Source organism: Trifolium pratense, linkage group LG6 (assembly GCF_020283565.1).
Source record: "Trifolium pratense cultivar HEN17-A07 linkage group LG6, ARS_RC_1.1, whole genome shotgun sequence".
Classification (NCBI taxonomy): Eukaryota; Viridiplantae; Streptophyta; class Magnoliopsida; order Fabales; family Fabaceae; genus Trifolium; species Trifolium pratense.
The window spans coordinates 18362317-18381678 of NC_060064.1; the positions used below are offsets into that span (position 1 = coordinate 18362317).

General features: G+C 31.8%; 3 protein-coding genes across 6 annotated transcripts in view; 2 read left to right on the forward strand and 1 right to left on the reverse strand.

Moving 5' to 3' along the window:
- LOC123889260 (cytochrome P450 76T24-like) overlaps positions 1 to 19362 on the forward strand; it is a 70312-nt gene that overhangs the window by 1047 nt on the left and 49903 nt on the right. Inside the window, exon 2 of one of the 2 annotated variants that reach the window (XM_045938524.1) lies at positions 1410 to 2314. The exons of the other annotated variant lie outside the window; for it this stretch is intronic. Coding sequence (XP_045794480.1) covers positions 1410 to 2018 — 609 coding nt within the window. The 3' untranslated portion in view covers positions 2019 to 2314. Of the gene's footprint in view, positions 1 to 1409; positions 2315 to 19362 lie in introns of those variants that run through there. 2 annotated transcript variants of the gene reach the window in all.
- Positions 4960 to 12104, reverse strand: LOC123889259 (calcium-dependent lipid-binding protein-like). 2 transcript variants are annotated; one of them, XM_045938520.1, is made up of 12 exons: positions 11740 to 12104; positions 11526 to 11642; positions 10762 to 10863; positions 10460 to 10510; positions 9821 to 9941; positions 8383 to 8501; positions 8201 to 8299; positions 7644 to 7724; positions 7464 to 7549; positions 7033 to 7258; positions 6302 to 6466; positions 4960 to 5691 (listed from the first exon to the last, which is right to left on the reverse strand). In XM_045938520.1, exons 2-12 carry the CDS (start codon positions 11628 to 11630, stop codon positions 5215 to 5217), a joined length of 1632 nt encoding a protein of 543 aa, XP_045794476.1. In that variant the 5' UTR covers positions 11631 to 11642; positions 11740 to 12104; the 3' UTR covers positions 4960 to 5214. The 2 variants fall into 2 exon arrangements, with proteins under 2 accessions (XP_045794476.1, XP_045794477.1); XM_045938521.1 differs by lacking the exon at positions 10460 to 10510 and having other exon boundaries at positions 4978 to 5691; positions 11740 to 12069.
- The window catches only part of LOC123889257 (BEACH domain-containing protein C2-like), a 32943-nt gene continuing 32114 nt past the window's right edge, over positions 18534 to 19362 (forward strand). Inside the window, exon 1 of one of the 2 annotated variants that reach the window (XM_045938517.1) lies at positions 18534 to 18787. The gene's annotated coding sequence lies outside the window, so the exon portion shown is untranslated. The remainder of the gene's footprint in view (positions 18788 to 19362) is intronic. The other variant, XM_045938516.1, reaches the window with a different exon arrangement.

Here is a 19362-nt window from a genome sequence, read left to right on the forward strand (position 1 = left end):
ATGAGATAACCTAAGCTTTATTCCTCCCATAAATGTTACATCTGTTTGTGGCTATTAAAGATATTATTGAAGAGACTGAAATTTGATTATCGGATTCCTCACACTTAAAATGTGTGAGTTTAATAACTAGACTATAAAATTCAATAAAAAAATAAATTAAAGTAGCGAAATATCCCCCGAACATAACTCAATTGATGTTATTGCATTTTATATAAGATCGAGATTCAAACACCGGATCTCCTACCTATTTACTTCGAAAGATAAATTTCTACAATTATTAGCCTAATTTTTTATTTTTATTTTACACGATTATTATTGAAAAAGGAAAAACAAAAAAAAAAACAGAGATAATTCAAATCCGTGATATATGATGATTGATTATATGTTTCAAACACGTCAAAAAAAAATATTATATGTTTCCAAGTGCACTAAACCCGTCCATTGTTGGTGGGATGTCCATGTCATGACTGATTTAATATATAATGTGATTGATTATATATTTTGAACATTATTTTAATTTATTTTTTTGACAAAACATTATTTTAATATTTTGATGGTGGGATGTCCATGTCATGACTGATTTAATATCCGATATTTTGGTTTTATCCACTTTAAATATTTAATTTATCGATTTTCATACGATAAAACTTGTATATTTAAATATTTAACTTAGTTGGTAGGAACATCGCACTATATACGTAGGAATCAGGATTCAAAATTCAGACACTCCACTTATTCACCTTTAAGGTGAAATTTTTAGCCACTAAGTTACTTGACAAAAAAATTTTATTTATTTAATTTTGAATTAATATTTTGTTGTGTTAATCAGTCAGTTTTTAGGGGAAGGTACTTTGATAATCTTAAAATTGGTCGGAAGATAAGTAAAATTTAACATAATATTGTTTTAATCTTAAAGTCGAATTCATTAAAGAATTCATTTTTATAGGGATTAAATATGTTTTTACAAAAATGTTTTTATAGGGACTAAAAACAATATTATGAAGTGACTAAAATTCAATATTACCATGATTTAATTAAAATTTAATGGAGTTAAATTTGAAAACTCATAATTTTATATGTGGGCTAAACCATATTTAACACTTAATTATTCAAGTTTTTCAACTTTTTATGTTTTTTGACAATAAAGTTTTTCAACTTTTTATTTAATGGCAAGGTTTTGCTAATACCTTAGGTTATATTTAATGGGTCATGCTAATCAGTGTCCCTGGAGCACTAGTTAACGAAACCAAAAGAAATATTTGAATTAAAAATAATACTTTTTACATTTTTTAGGAGTTAACCGTACAAGTTCCAATATCAAATTACTATATTTGTATCTTTAAACAGTGATCCGGGGCATTGTTTAGCATTTTCCGTATTAAATTGACATAACATATTTAATTGAGTAGGATTTATTTGTTGCTGGGGTTGACACTACATCAAGCACCATTGAATGGATTATGGTGGAGCTACTACGTTACCCGAAAACATTAACAAAAGCAAGAAAAGAATTATGTAAAGCAATCGGCAAAGATGAAATAATTGAAGAATCACATATTTCTAAGTTGCCTTTCTTACAAGCAGTGGTGAAGGAAACGTTGAGATTGCACCCAGCTGCTCCATTTTTGCTACCACACAAATGTGATGAAAATATGAACATATTAGGCTTCAATGTGCCAAAAAATGCACAAGTATTTGTCAATGTGTGGGCAATGGGAAGAGATCCAACCATTTGGGAAAATCCAACTATGTTCATGCCCGAAAGATTTTTGGAGTGTGATATTAATTATAAGGGTAATAATTTTGAGCTTATACCCTTTGGGGTTGGCAAGAGAATTTGTCCAGGATTGCCCTTAGCTCATAGGACTGTGCATTTGGTTGTAGCATCCCTTCTACGCAACTTTGAATGGACACTTGCTGATGGCCTAAACCCAGAAGACATGAATATGGATGAGCAATTTGGGATAACCCTAAAGAGGGCCCAATCTCTTCGAGTTCAAGCTACTTCATCGGCATAGGGGGATATGTTTGGAGGGAAAATGTGATTAAATTAAGATTTGTGTAACCTTTAATGGTTCTAAATTGAAGTTGTGGTCGTGGACTCGCGATTGCAATTACATTTCAAATACTTATTTTGTGATAAAATGAAAACAAATGCAGATTGCAATTTTTTTTTTTTTTACTTAATTTGCAATTTATTGTTGTAGTGTCGTTGTTGAGACCTTTAAAATTGTTATATCGTTGCATACTACAATTTGAAATTGGTCCCAATTTTTTCTTAATATATTATAAATGTGAACAGGTTAATGTTTTATCTTATTTATTTGTAATATATTCGTTATTTATCAATTTTTTGACACGGGGTCTTTTTTTTAACAAAACACACACGAGTCTTTATCTTTATAAATGTATAAGATTCGAACTTCGGCTCCATTTTTATACATAGATTTCCTCAACTTCTTTTATGTTATTAGATTGAGTGGTTCATATTGTTATGCGTATATTTATTCAACAAATGAAAATTATTAAATTTAGTAGTAATCAATTTTATTATATTATATTATTATAATAAGTAGATTGGCGAGGGAGTTGTTGTTTATTGAAAGAAAGAAAAAAACAACAAACCTTAGAGTTAGAACGATATTGTGGGAAGTCAAACTGCATGGTTGTTCTAACAAATCTATCAGCTGCTGAAATTTTGCTTAACACTCCAATGAGTAAAGCCACAGCCATGTCCGCAACATCTTCTGAGTACAATTTTCCTATATTGGCAACTTGTATACCTCGACATTTGCAAACACTTAGGTCAATGTGATCAATTCCAGTGCTGGTGGTGACAATAAGCTTCAAACAAGGGAGAAGTTGAAGAATAATAGCATTAATTGGTGGAGATGCGCAGCATATAAGGGCTTTAAACATTGATGGATCATATTTGTTTTCAACCATGAACTTGTCTAGTGGTAGTGAGTTAGCATTCCATGGTTTTGATAAATTGTACTTTTGAGGTTGTTTGGGTTTGAGGACTCCTATGTTTATTGGAGGACCAACCACAAGAACCATTGGAACATTGTTTTTGGTTTGTTTATTGTTTTGACAATCATTCACCTTCTCCATTGATCGTTTATTTGTGTTGGAAAAAAGTAGAGCCTATAACCTCGATATATAGAGGAGTGCTAGCAACAGACATGTTGAGTATGCCTTGAAATCTCGGTTACAAGAAGTCAGAGTTTTTTTTCAAGTTTTGGAGCTGCAGGCTCATGGGCGCAGGGTGAGCCTATGCGCAGGAACTCACTGCCTGTTGCGCCAGGAGCATTCCCATAAAAACTAGTGGGAATCAAATCTAAGACCTTGAGAGGAGTATACTTCAAGGACTCAAGCCAACACCACTAAACCAATTCAAGTAGGCAAAAAAAAAATATATTACATGACGGAAAACCAAAACTTGCTCAAATGGCTAGGAAAAAGTGCTATTAACCCTATTGATTTTGATGTATTTGGTTGCTTTTGAATACAATTGACTTTGCCTACAAAATTGATTAAAAGGTCAAGCTAGGATTTAGTCTATGTTTATGTTTAATTACAGAATGAATCCTTTCAAATTGTCTCTTTTGCCCTTGAATTGAATTGTATCAATAACTAACACTCATCAATTCCTTTCACGGCTTCACTTCACCTACTTGAGAGCTTCATTACTCCATCAATAATTCTTATTTTCCATTTCAGTGTTGGGAAGTTACAGATTGCACATTTGCAGATCCTTTCACACCTACTTGTGTCAGTGTGTGTTAATTATTATTATTCGGTATAGTTCAGATTTGCTTTATGTTCTTGTTATTGTTACTGGTTTCATGATCAGTGATATCACTTTACTGATTTTCTATTGCTGTCTCTATATTTGTTCAATCATCTGCCTTCTTTTTGTTCAGATTATATATATGGACATATTAAAAATCATGTTGGTTATTTACGCACCTAAAAACCATTTTGACATAAAAAAATCCTAACAATATCTTTGGTACAAATTATTTCGATATCTAAATAAAAATTACTTTACATTTAACTAAAATTAACTAACATCATCCCAGAACTAAAGACACACTTTAAGCCGGTTTGAAACCACCTTCACATCCCTTATACTGCATGCATGTGTTTAAAATTTTAAGTAACCAATTCAATTAAAATCAATTAGTATTACTGGGGAACTCAAGATACACTTAGAACCGGTTTGAAACCACTTTCACATTCCTTATATGTGGGTTTAGAGTCTTAGAACATTACTTTTTTGGGGTTACCATCATATTGGTATGAAATTTCCACCGTCTTTAGCAATGACTAATCTCCGTCGGAAAATCTGTGTGGCACACAAGGTGGATTCTCTCATCCCAACCGAATTTTCTCCATAAGCATGAGCCCGGAATCGAACCCCTGGCCAGTCTTGGAACATTACTTGATGTGAAAAATGTGAATTTGGCTTACACAAAGACAAATTGATTTTGTCCTTATACGCAAGTTAACTTTGAAGGTTGAATTCCTACCTCTGTCAAAATCAATTCTCAACTATGTATGTTAATGTGGCATTTAGATACACAAAGGGTAAAAATTGTATACCATACTCAAATTTAATACTGGCCATTATATTGATTTATAATTTAAAAGTTTAATGGTAATGGTATTTTTTGTTGAGATATGCTATTTGAACATCATCACATTCTGGAACAAAAAATTGGCATCTCCCTCTCTCCACTCTTTTTCCATCACCAACTGCCAGTCCTCCACCGCCACTTTACCGCGCTCATCCTCCCGTTTTGAATGGCTGTGTGAATGATATCTACACCGAGTTCCTCTTATAACACAACTTCCAAATAACCTGATCCGAAGAGTTTTCTATTTCTTTTTACAATAGTTTGCCTAGCATCATCTTTTTGTTTTGAATCACTTCCACTTCCAATAAATAAGATTAATCTTTACAAGTTGTTAAGTTTTATTGCACATCCAAGTCAACAATACTTTACAGATAATAAAAGACGTGGTTAAACTAAAACTAAATTGAAATTCCTGCTATTAGTGTTCAATCTATTTCCGATGAAAACAAAAACTCGTATTATGATTCAAGAGAACAAGCAACATAAGTAACTAACCTATCTACTGCAAAATCCCAAAAACTAAATGATTCATGTCATATCATTACTCTCTTGAAGTGGCCAGGCAGAAAAATTACCGCGGCTTTGCACCACCACCACTTTCCTCAAAATTACCGACAGGAGTAGTTGAACCGCTGGCACTCCTTCTGGTTGTAGTTTGCCCTGCGATTGTCCTGCCCATGAACTTTCCTGCTCTGCTCAGTCCACTGCCAACCGCACCAAGCCCACTGCCAACAGCGCCGAATCCACTGCCAACAAATCCAGTTCCAGCACCAATTCCACTTCCTACAAGTCCTGCTCCAGCACCAACTCCACTTCCTACAAGTCCAGCACCAGCAGTAACACCAGAACCAACTAGTCCAGCACCAGCAGTAACACCAGAACCAACTAGTCCAACACCAGACTCAACTACTGCTGTTGCTCCGTCTAGCGCGTCCATTGTACTTCCTATAACTCCTTCCTCTTTCAGTTTCTTCCTTTCCTCTAGTATCAATTTCTCTGCTTCTAGTGCAGCCTTCTGTTCTTCCTTGTTAAATTCATGATAGAAGTACTGAAATTCCAATCAGATTATAACACTTTCAATCAACTGAGACAGCATGTAGTAAATGAATACAGAATAGCAAGAGGGAAATACAAAGGAAGAAATTAGAGCTGTAAAAAGGGCCTTAAGGGGCCGGCCCTTTAAGGGGCGGACCCACTTATTCCTGATTATTAATTTTATTTAAATTTTAAACACAGTTTTTTTAGGGTGCCGATCGTGGACAGTGCTGATTGAAGAAAACGAGAATAAGTTCACGACACTAGAAAAGTTGTTTAAAATTTAAATAAAATTAATAATCAGGAATAAGTGGGTCCGCCCCTTAAAGGGCCGGCCCCTTAAGGCCCTTTTTACAGCTCTAGAAGAAATAAATGTTACTCTTCCTTAGAAATTTTGTAATGATGTCATCACCTACACAAACAAACAAATGCAAACATCTCTATATCATAAAAGAAATAGAATGTTTCATTACTGTAGTTTTGGATGTATAAAGCCACACATTTCAAGAACTTGTGACGTAATTAGGCTTTTATGCACTCAAAATCATAAAGTAATAGAGTCCCAAATTTCTTTTGAGAAATGGAGAGGATCTCTACTTAACAAATGCATGTCTATTTATTACCTTTATTCTCAAGGTTCCTCGATCCTTTTTATCTTTCACTTTCAGTGTATCAAGCGATGACAGAAGCCTCACTTCCATTTCCTTTTCAGTTTCTGCTTTCAAGTCAATAAGTGGCAATTTTGCTATTCCCAGTCGTTTATCTTGCCCAATGTCTTCATCAAAAACCTATTTGCAGAGCCATGAAAATCTTGTATTCTTATTTTATTAAATCAATCATGGCATAGAAACAGTTTAACGAGAACTGTGCATTTATGTGGAGAAAAATAAACCAAAATATTAACATGCGTAGCTTATAGAAACAAATCAATGAAAGGTTAAGGGCAGAAGATAAGTGTATATTTGGTTTGAGAAAAAACCCATTGATTGTTATTCATAATAGTATAGTTTTGGGAAATAAAATTGTATCCGCTTTTATTTTTACAAAAACTTATAAGAGAAAAACTCAATAACGTGATAATAACTGAATGATAATTTTGAAAAATTTCCATTACTTGTCAAATAAAAAATTTGAACAGATTATATGTAGAGTATTTTCATGTTAATATACTAAATATATCCGGAAAAATGAATTCCTAACACAAATGTCTTATTTCTTCCATAAGTGAAGAGGATATAATCTACTTTCCTTGAGCTAGTGAAAGCAAATTGTCAGTAACAACGCAGAATAAAGTAGCACAAGAGTAAAAAAGTATTAGTTGGATTCAATAACATTCGTTAGCAAATTCTCAAACCTCGAGAATGAGTGACTGCGTCTCCTTGTCTTCTGCAATCAAGTCAAATTCCTCATTCCAAACTGGATTCAAGTTGTTATCAATAACCTTTGTTTTAACTTTAAACAATGGTCGAATATGCACAACTACATAAGGATCAGACTTCCCAATCATTTCCATATTCTTTAGATCATTTGCTTTTATTACAGTCACGTGAAGTCTTCCCTGGGGTTTAAGCTCCAGTTCACTGCAAAAGACAAGGGTGTTTAAGCAATTTAAAATGTTTGAGCATTAACATTGAAATTGTTTTCCCTTCTTTCAAAATAACGAAGGAGACAAAAACAATGAAAGGAAAGAAATTTTTCTTGAGTGATACATCCACACGAATACCACCAAGATATGTTTTAAGCTGCATTCGGGAAGAAAACAGAACAAAATAAGATTCATATTACCTGGTATCAACAGGAATACCACCAAGTGGAACAACAATCCTATGAGGCCATTGGAGCATATCGGTAACAATTGAGGTCACGGTATCCTATGAAATGGTGGGTAAAATTAGAGTGCATTATGAGAATTAGTTCAAAATGAGTTAAATGGTAAAAAGGGCAAGCTCACAAATTAGAACTTACATCAATCATATCTGAAATTCCAGGAAGCGCCGTCAAACTTCCACCAACTGCCTTCAGAGTGTAATCAATTCTAGGCTTTGGCTGATTAAATGTTTAATGTAAAAGTCAGTAACTCCAAGACCGATAATTAAAAATCAGTGTCCCAAGTAATGCAGAATTTAATTAGAATATTGATTAAGGCCAAGGAAATGGAACACATAAATTATAAACAATCTTGTCCCAGTCCACTTAATTCAAAATCTAAGAATGGGCATTGTCCTATTAGTGTTGGCCCTAGCATCTTCCTACGATGATAAATCAGTAAACCACTGAAGTGGATAGTAAATGCGGTGAACATAAGTTCGATACGAAGTGATCAATTATCTAACCCTTTCAGTTTTTGCTTAAATAATTGTGCTAGTTCTTAAATCAATTTCATTTTGTGGGAAAACAAAGTAATTAATGCCACACAATCATAAAGTCAATGGGGTCTGTCCACTAATTTTAGATTGATTTCTGGATCCCACAAAAGGGCTTTCACAAACAAAATTGTAAACACCCCCTCCCCGAATGGTTACCTCAGCAAGTAGGGCAACGACAACAGCAGAAATGCAGGGGATCTCGTCAGTAAGTTGGAATATAACACGGATAATGGTGAAAACCTGGAGATCCTTCAACTGAAGCGAAAAACAATAGCAATCAAAATTTCAAAAATTCCTCAGTGACATGAATTCAATCTAGAAACACAGCTTAGTCTAACCTGAATAGGAATTGACGCAACAAGGGCTTCAACAGCCAAAACAATATTGGGATCACCGCCCCAACGGAAATCAATGTCCATTGTTATTTGACCTTTTTTAAGATTCTGAACACGAATACCTGCATGGATGAACAAATTATGCATGTATTATTTCTTCATATACAAAAGTTGACATTTTTGTTCTGCCTTATTGAACAGTACTGACAGGTGTAACCCATAAGTCAAACAGTTTTAATAACAATCTCATCAATGCTGTCCACATTTTCATATATTTGTAGATTCTAATAAGAAATATTGTTGTTACAAGGCTTATGTTGTATATCACAAACCTGAAGTATTTTTTCATAAAACTACAAACTGCAAATTTTATTGATCTGTTTCATATAATTAATTATTCAAGACATATCAAATCTTGAATCTCACAAAATAGTTTATTTCCAAAATTTTGATTCCAAATGGCAGTCGTTGCTTGATATGTCACATGTAAGTAAAACTTTAGCCATGGACTTAGGATTGTGGCATGCCATGACCTTGGACCTCACTGAACATTTTAATACCAAGAAAAATACAAAATGCATTGTTACTTGTTAGTTAACAAAGATCCTGGCCCCCCTCTTTCAAACAAATTAAAAAGTAGTTTCCATCATAACAGTTGATGGTCAGAAGGTTTTCTAAAAAGAAGACCGAGGTTCCTTCTCATTATGAACTTCAATTGATGATAGGGACTTTTTTAACTCAGGGAAGTTTAGGTTATAATAGTCGTGCATTGGTTCTATTTCGTGTTATATGTTTACATGAACTCCTCTGCAAATTTGAAAACAGAACTCTAAATTTTTCTTATCAAAATATTAAAACAAAGAAAATGAAGAATGAACTTCAGACAACAGACAGTAAACTTTAACATAGTAAGTCAAAGTGCCTCAAAATGAACCAAAACTCTCCAATATCATTGGATATCAATTATAAAACCCACTTCAAGCAACCATGGAAAGAGTGTCAATGAGAAGCCACAAGTATAACCTAATCACATTACATAACAAGGCCACAGGAATAAAAAAATATGGGCTTTCCTCTCCAACCAAATTAAGTTACAGGAGATAAAGGGAGAAGAGAAAAACATCATGCATTATGATATTGTCATGTTTGGCCCCCTTAAAAATGTTATAAACACGGTTAAAAAGTATAAAACAAAAATGGATACGAAGTTTTGGATAACTTGCATTGGAGAAACTTTTGTTGCATATGAAGCAGCCTAAAAGAACTGTTGTCAAAATAAATGACATGTCAACCTCGTTATCTGAATTTATACACAGCATTAGTACGATCAGCAGGGAAAGGAATAAAACCAACAATAACCGAAGCCTTTTAATTTAACAACCAACACCATAATGTGCAAACAGGAAAAGGAATGAAGAAAGGAATCTCTGTGGATTGGTACCTTCAATTTTTGGAGCTACATTTCCAAGGGACAGCTTACTGAACTTTAACGAAGAAATTCCAGGAGGTCTATACTCTTCTAATAGTGGTTCAACAGATTCTCTTATCACCATAGTTGCTGCCTAAAAAAGCAAATACAAACAAGATCAAGATAATGTCATTTATTTAAGCAACGTATGAACACCCCTCCTGAAGGAAGATTAGGAACGAAAACCAAAGTTTAAAGGTCTCATGGAGCTTGAGCACAAGAGGGTTTATGTCTAAGGAAAGCAAGGTGCATATTGCAAAGAACATAACTAGTTTTTTTAATCATAGATTTTATCAGAATCAAATATTTGTGGTTTTGATTTTTGAGTTTCTAAACTTATCAATTAAGAATCCGGAATTTAGTGTCTACCCATAATCGACTTTCTCTCATTCAAACTGAACAATTGGAGTGTTAGAAACAATGTAATTCATACCATAACAAATAAACAAACTAATTCTAATTATTGCATAAAATATATTAAATAACATCCTACAGAAACAAGGGAAACATCAAGAACTAACCTGTAAAATAATAAATCTAATAAGAAATCAATAAACATCACAAAAACTGTTCTATATATTTTTTATTTATTATACAAACAAGTTTACTCACATCTGCCACAAATGGCCACAATTTGGACAGCAGCTTGTTTAGCCATTTCACCTGAAAAGCCCATCAACAAGGGTGATAAATTGGTTTTGCAATCCATTTTTTGCTTAAAAATATAGGAAGGATCATACATGGGGAACATACATAGTATACGAACCAAGAAACAATAAATATAGTTTCTAAATTTAAATTTAGTTGCATCATTCATACATGATGCATTGCTAATGCCTAATAATATGATAGGATTGTTTGTAAAATCATTTCAGTATAAAGCTAAGTATCACAACAAGAGATGATAATAAAACCTGCTCATATACAGGGAAAGATATCCATTCAGGTAAATTTTCACCACAAATTTTCTTTAATTCATCTCTATTAAGGGATCCAAGGAGTTTAATGTCAACTGCCTGCAGAGAAAAATGAATAATGTTAACACAAGAATAAAAATTACATCCACAAATTAATACACGGCATTTCTTGTTAGTGCTGTAATATTTAACATAATAGGAGTCCTAAAAAGTTTTAATTTTCCATTTTCCTTTTCATTCCCTTGTACAATGTCTCAAGTTTGAGTGTAGTGAATGGAAAAACAGAATAGGCATTGGAGAGCTTTTCACCTTAAATGGTCCACCTGAATTGACCGGAATTAATCGAGTCTAATGTGGCTTTCGAATAGCAGCAGTCTAAGACCAAAAATATAACACAATGGGGAATTTGTAGGAAACTAAGAATCCTAAAGAATCCCCCTTTCATTATAACCCTATCCAATTTGGTTGTTTTGAGCTACAAAATGTTTCACAAATTCTCCCAGTAAATCATATTCAAAGTCATAATATTGCAACCTTATATTATATGATTCTTTTTACACATGCATCACTAATAACTCAAATTGCACACTAATATGTTATTGGTTTTCAAATCTAATAATTTCAAAGCTACTATGAACTACTATATAAACTATGATATATCACTCGCACACTGATCATATCTTAATTCATCAAATTTATCTCGGCGGCATTGTTGATTCCAAGAAAATGAATAACATTGATCAACAAAATCCAAAATTTACCTTTGCAATTCGGTTGGCGCTTCTGTATCTGATCATTCGCTCCAATCCAGCCATCAATCCAATGCCGAATAGCACCCCAAGAAAAATGCCAAAAAACAAACCCATTTTTACAAACACCTTCAATACACAATTGATCAAAACATTATTAAAGTTGATGAAAAAAGATCACAAGCATGCAAATCAATACAATGATGAAGCTAGATTAGAAACTTACAATGCGTGTAAGGAAAAGATCACAAAGAATGAAATGAATGCTAATTAGGAAATGGATCGCAAAAGTGTAACCGAAAGAAGAAGAGTATATATAATGTGATTCAGGAGTCTGTAACTGAATGTGGTTCGAAACTGTAATATTGTTTTCTTGACTGTTACGTCGATGTGAAGGATTGTTAAAGATTCTTTTGTCTCTTCCGTTCCGACACAAGATTGGAAAGAGAAACGAGAGTGTTCAAATCGATCACCATTAATCAATAATCACCGTTGCCTTTTTTGGTAGAAACACCGTTGCCTTTTTCATTCGGTCTTTTCAGTTCTTTCTCTCTCTTTTTTATCTTTGCAAAGTTTCATATTATTATTAATATTAATTTATTATTACAAGTTTTCCCTTTATTTATTATCCAATCATAGTTCAATCACAGGAAGAAGAAAAATGATATTAAGATTTTAGTTTTTTTACAAAATAACCAGATTGTCCCAATTTATTTTATTAAAGAAATTAAGTAATGACGATAATTTTTTTTCGAGAGACTAACTTTTAACCAGTATTTTACTAATGATTTAATTCGTCACTATACCTCTATGTTTTACACGTATTGAAATTGAAAATACTTCTTTATAGAAATCTTAATGTGTCTTCATGTAGTTGGGTCGATCATAGACCAATTCCACAAGTCAATTTATTGGGTTTTCTCACATGTCGTTTGATGTGTCATTTAGGTAAGTCAAACATATCGGGTTTAGGTTTGCTCCATTTATCATCTTGATTTATTGTCTATTTAAGAGAGAGATGGATACAAGTGAAGATTAATGAACCCACTTTTAATGAATCCCACTAATCTTTTTTCTTTTAGATACAAAAAGGGGCCTAGACCCAAATAGAGAAACTAAACAGAAATAACTCTAGGGGTAGCAATCCCCTTTACGGGGCATTTAATAAACTACTTAAAGCAACATGACATTGATCATATACACACAGTCCCAAATCATGTTCACATCCCATGTTAGCAAGAACATATGCACAAGCATTTACTTCCCTATACGAATGGCAAACAATAACCTCCCAATCCAAAACTAAAAGCTTCTGAATTTCTTGTACAAGCCTCCATCCAGAGAAACTACCAAGATTAGAGTTTGTATTTATCTCTCTTAAATTAACAACAAATGGGGAGTAGTAAATAGAGCAAACTCAAATTCATATAATACATGGACCCACATTCAAGTATTCATAGGAGGAAATGGATTCTCGAATGATTTCAATCGTCCAATTTGTAATATAAATTTTTATTTATTTTCTGAGTTATTAATATATACATACCAGTCTCAATCATAAGCAGGGTCGGCTTAGAGGCAGGGCAACCAGACCCACAGTTCAGGGCCGCAATATTTTTGTTGCTAAGATATTTAATCACAAAATGTCAATTGGTCTAATGGTACGCGTGCTTCTTAAAAGGATTTTAGCATGGTGAGATTGTGTGTTTGATTCTCACTTTTGTACACACTCTACAACAAACAAATAAGAGACCATTGAGACAAATATTTAATTTATAGTACATTTAGAGAATTTTAATATTATATAGGCTAAATTAATTATTTGGTCCCTTAACTGAATTATTTGTTTCATTTTAGTACCTTAACTAATTTTTGTTCCTTTTAAGGCTTTGTTTGACAAAAATATCGGTTGGCTGATAAGCTAGCTTATAGCTTATGGATGATGGCTGATAAGCTAATTGAAGTGTTTGGTAAAATTAGCGGTTAAACTGACTGATAAACGTAAAATGACATAAAATGTCATTCTTAATATATAATAAAACATCTTGTAATTTTGTTTATAAAATCTATATCTAATTAATATTTAAGATACTTCAAATTTAGTTATTTAAATTTATGAATTTAATATATCTTTTATATATTATTAAATTAAATTTTATTCTTTGAAATTTTGTTTTAAATTTATTTTCATTTCAATGATTATACTTTATAAAAAAAATTAAACATAACATTTTTTAGATTTTATAACAAACAAATTGCGTAAAAAAACATTTTTAGGTTTTATAACAAACAAACTTATTTAACATTTTTTAGGTTTTTATAACAAATATAGATACATACAGGTAATAATAAGCAATTTCCTTATACGGAGTAACATGTATATAAAAGGATAAATCAAAAGTAATGATACAATAATAGTAGTATAAAAATAAACGGTGATAATATATGGGTACTTACAATGGACCTTCCGTTAGTTATATTGATCCCTTTTGTTAATTTTAATCCCAAATTTATATGGTAGACCAACATTATAAATGGTTCCATTGTTTCAAAAAAAATTATAAATGGTTCCATGGACCTCGATAAAAAAAATTAATTTTAGTGAGTTGATTTTTTATCAAAATTTAAATCATTGGATGTTATAAGTATATGAAATTTAATAGTGAACCACCTACATATAATTTTATTCTAGTTTTCTTCATCTTCTTCCTTTTTTTTCTTCTTCAATATTCATCACCATCTTCATAAGAAAATCCAAAAATTTTCATTCCTTAAATAAAACCCAAAAATTAATAAATCAAATCCTAAAAAATTCAGAAATGTAGGAAATTAACCCAAAAAATTTGTATTAAGCGGTGGAAGACTGGAAGTGATAATAATATTCATAGCACAACACCAACTACAACAACAAAATAGGAGAAATTTTTTACGCACTGCAACAACCATGATGGTGGTAGTGACGGTGCAACAAAGGGATTAAATAAGTCAATGGTTGGTGCACCATGTATTGGTTTGCCAAAGTGCGCAACAAATCAAATCGTTCTTGGTGATGTATTGGAAAAAAGAAGGGGGAAATGAGGTTGGTTTTAAAGGATTGTTTGCACAACCATCCTCACAATGTGGTTCAGTAGATTCACAAGGTGGAAGCTCTTCACAAGTTTCGGTAGATCTAGATTAATGATAATTTATTGGTTTTAAATTTCCAAAAAATTCTTCATAAAAATTCTATTTATTTTTGGATTTTTTGGATTTTAATTTTCTGAGTATATTGAGTTTTGTTTAAGGAATGAAGATGTTTGGGTTTTGATATTTGATTTTCTGGATTTTTTTTATAAAGATGATGAAGGTTTGTGAAGATGGTGATGAAGATTGAAGAAGGAGAGATGGAAGAAAACGAAGAAATGTAGAATAAAATTAAGCGTGGGTGGTTCACTATTATATATCATAAACTTAAAAAATTCATTAGCTTAGATTGTGACAAAAAGATCAACCAGTTAAAAAAAAAATTGATGTTTATGGTGGACCATTAACAATATTGGTTCACCATATAGTTAAAAATTAACACAATGTACCAATATGATTAACGGATGCATAGTTAAAGACCTAAATGGAACAAAAATTAGTTTAGAGACCAAAATAAAACCAATAATTTAGTTAAGTGACAAAATGAGTAATTTAGCCTAATATATATATATATATATATATATATATATATATATATATATATGTATATATATATATATATATATCAATGTATTATTTTAAAATTTGTTTCCTTTTATGAAATGATGAAGATTTTTTTATATAAATAAATAGAATTACTCTATAACTTATAATAAATAGAATCACTTTGTAGCTTATAAATAAGTTTACCACTTTATTTAAAAAAAAAAAAAATTGTATCTTTGAAAATAAAGAATTACGTAGTTTTTAAAATTAAGTCGCAATTTTTATTAAAAAACACTATTATTTTTCAATGAATGAATATTAACTTGAAGGTGTATTTTGTAATTAATTAATCCCTCTGGTACTAATTATATAAGAGAAAAAAACAAAAACAGCAATACCAAAGAGCACATAAATTGTTGTAATTTTTACACCTAATTGCCAAATATACCCTTATCATAGAATATTTTTTCTCACATATAAAAAGTAACAAACCTGGCATTACTCCACACGTGTCAACAAAGTGACCCTTTTTTTTGTAATGAGGAATTTTTTTTGCAAAGTTTTGAATAAGAAGAAGCAAGTTCTAAGCTCTCTTGTCTTTTTAACTTCTTTGATCTTTCTAGTTCACTTCCCGATTAGTAGAAACACACTAAAATGAAAATCAAATTTCCCACCAAAATTGTTATACTACTAAATTTCCCACCAAAAACAAATTCACAAATTTTGCATAAGTATATTTAAAGGACATTAATGAAACTTTCAGCTTATTAAGATTAAAACATGAGATATAAACTTTAATGTTGATTTCACAAACACTAATGTAGAAGAAACAAATGTAATTCATTTTGATTTAAATCATCCTCCATGCCTTGATGAACTTCAGTTTGATTTAAACTACCCCGTAGCCTTGATGATGATGACGCTATAGTCAAAGTTTACCATGTTTTAATGAGGGTGGAGTTAATGGTGAGTCAAAACAGTCACCAAACTTCTCTCTTCAAGGTGAAGTTAATTGTGAGTCAAACCAGTCACCAAGCTTATCTCTTCAAGAATATGTTAACCATATTGATCTTTTGTTAAATGGAGATGAGGATTAGTACTTAGTAGTGAAACTAAGGGCTACTATTTACTTTGATAAAAAAAATTGTGGAATAGAAAAGAACGGTAAGAAACTCATTGATCACAAATTGTGTGTGTTTTCCTTAGGTGTGGTTATTATACATGTGTTAGTAATTGAATTTTGTTTTTTAGCCTCACATCACTTACCCGCGTTTTTTCTCGTACATAGTTGATGTTTTTATATGTTGGGTTAGCCTCACATCACAAACCAAACGATAGTGTTTTCTATAAATATTATTTGTTTTGGTTGAAAATTTAGTTCCCAAAATAAGAGATAATTTAACAACTTTTAAATATTCCCGTCTCTAGGTAAGGAATGACTAATAAATGGATCTATAATCATATAATCAGACTCTAAGAATGTTTTGGCTTGGGTGAATAATAGAGTTTCTTGTCCCTAGAACATGAGATTTGCTTGTAATAAGCTAAACAATCTGATGTTAATAATCATTCAAGAACGTGGAGTAGTTTGTGCATGTTAACAGAGAAGCAAATGATTTAGCAGATGCCTTGGCAAAAAGGCGCTCAAACTGGTGTGATAGCTGGATTCTTTGGGTTTAAGGTCATGATATATATACTAAGACAGAAATATCTAAAAATGTTAAACTATATCTTATTTTGAAATATACTTCTCATTTACCTATTACTTAAGCAAAGATTATCAACACAATTGTTCAACCGTGTACCGCTTAATTAATAACCAACTTTAGAATTTAAATATCACAATAACGTCAAAAAAGTTTAGATGTTGCTCGAAACTTCTTAAAGTCGTCCTAGTGTTGCAAATAGTTACATGCATTCTTTCGACAAGAGTGAGCCAAAAACTAATAAGAAACTCACCCGTACTATAACTATTTTGTCCGTACTCAGTTGGCAATCTTTGTCCTCGAACTCAGAGAATCCCAAACCCATCACAAACTGTTTAAGGAAGACAGAAGCCGAAAACAGAGCAAACACGAGAGAGAATGAAGACTCATTCATAGGTATAAGTAAGAAAAATAATGAGATGACGACTATTGAGACACAAATTGGAAAAGTTAAATATCAAAACGTGAATTTGTTTAATACAAGTTTCATCTATCTTTTGGTATATATTTTGCAAACGGAGAAAGAAATCATGAAAATTAATCTTATAGGGCATAGAAATAAACAGAAAACAAGGGTATAAATGTCATCTCACTTAGTGAGCGTCTCTCTCCCTCACTCACTCACTACACCCAGTCACCTCTTACCGTACTCCTCACTTTTTTTATTTTCCAACAAAATGAAGATCATATTGTTTTATGCTACTGTCGTTGCTGCTGTGTTAGTCATCACCATTAAAATTACACAACAAGATTGCTCTCCTCATCACAAGTGTTAATGAGCATTTTGGTATATCCATCTTTCAGCTTAAACTCATCTACACATGCATATGCGAATTTATACATTCTTCCATATTGCATTCAATAGTTTCAAACAAATTTCATGATAACTAAGCTCATCAACATTGGTTTTAATTTTCAAAAAATTTATCTTACTAATATTTTTTTTTAACAAGAATTATCTTACTAATATTAATTTAATTTTTTATTTCTTTTGTTAGTGTACTTAACATGTCCTCCTGAGACACATTTAAAATAACCTTTACTTAATTAGTTAAATTAAAATAATTAGACGTCGGTCCATGCGTGCACAGATTTACTAAAAAATTAAGGTCATGCTAAACAGTGCTCCGATACACTTGTTAAGCATACCAAAAAAGAAAATAAAAATAAAAATAATATTTAAAAGACAACTTTTGAGGTATTGAATACATGCATTTCGAGGCAGAATTTTTATTTTTAAATGCTTAACCAGTGACATAGAGACACCGTTTAACATTTTCCAAAAATTAAAATAGGAGAGACATATATATCATCTAATGAATTACAGTTTTAGATATTTTTAGCGTTTATTTCTATTTTTAAAAAGTTATTTCACACATTTAAAAATGTCAAAGAAACCGATTCAAAATAAGCATTTTTTCTTTTTAAAAAAAAATGCTTATCATGGAAAAAAAAGGCATATTTAATCTATAAGATTTCCATTAAAAATAAAATTTAAGATTTATCTATCTAACTCTTTTTTTTTTTAATTTAATATTAAAACTAAAATAAAGATAATTGAAAATGGGCATATTCTTATTTCTATTTTTTTTTTTCAAAAAAAAAAAAAAGATTAATTGAAAATTGAAAATGAGAAATGAAGTTGCTTTGAAGACCAAGCCGGAGTTGACAAACTGAGTACGATATGGGTAAGAATTAAGAAATAGGGCCAAATTGCAGACTTCCGCCAACTACTATCTAAAACGGTATCACCACCAACCTCCTCCTCCTCTCTCTCACCTAATTCTCTTTCACCTTCACCTTCTCTCTCTACACTTTCTCTCTCATTGCCATCAATTCCTCGATCTGAAACCTCACAATCGAACCAGAACAAAACTCCGTGCCAGAATCTTCTAGAAGGTACGCGAAACCCTAAAATCTCTCTATTAATTCTTCGTTTTACGTGTTAACGAAGCAACCACCACGATTTCGTTACGATCTGCGCATTTTCTTGTTCGTACTTCGGAGTCTCCAAACTCCGATTCGATTCGTGTGAGAATGCTCGCGATTATCTTTTGAGATCTGCTGTTTCTCGATCCAGTTCTTGCAATGCCAAGCGATCTAAGTCGTTTTGATTTCTTAGCTTCTCGCTCGAGCGTCGAGCAAGATCCGGTGACTTCTTTTTTTTGACGTTTTCAAGTTTTCAACTAAACAACGACTTTTTTTTTTTCTTTCCATTGTTTGATTTGAATTGTCTCTATACATGATTTTACTGTATTCTTGTTGATTTTCTCTGGATATAGTTGAATTGAACTTGAATGTTTAGATTCCGTGTTTGGCACAAATAGTATTTATTAACTTAGTTTAATAATGGAGCAAGTTAATTTGTTCTTAGTGTCAGTATTTTTGAGCTTCAAGTTGTGAAACTTTACTTCTTGTGAATCTGTTCTCAAATCTAAGGCATTGAACTTGTCGAACGAGCTTGCCCAGTATAT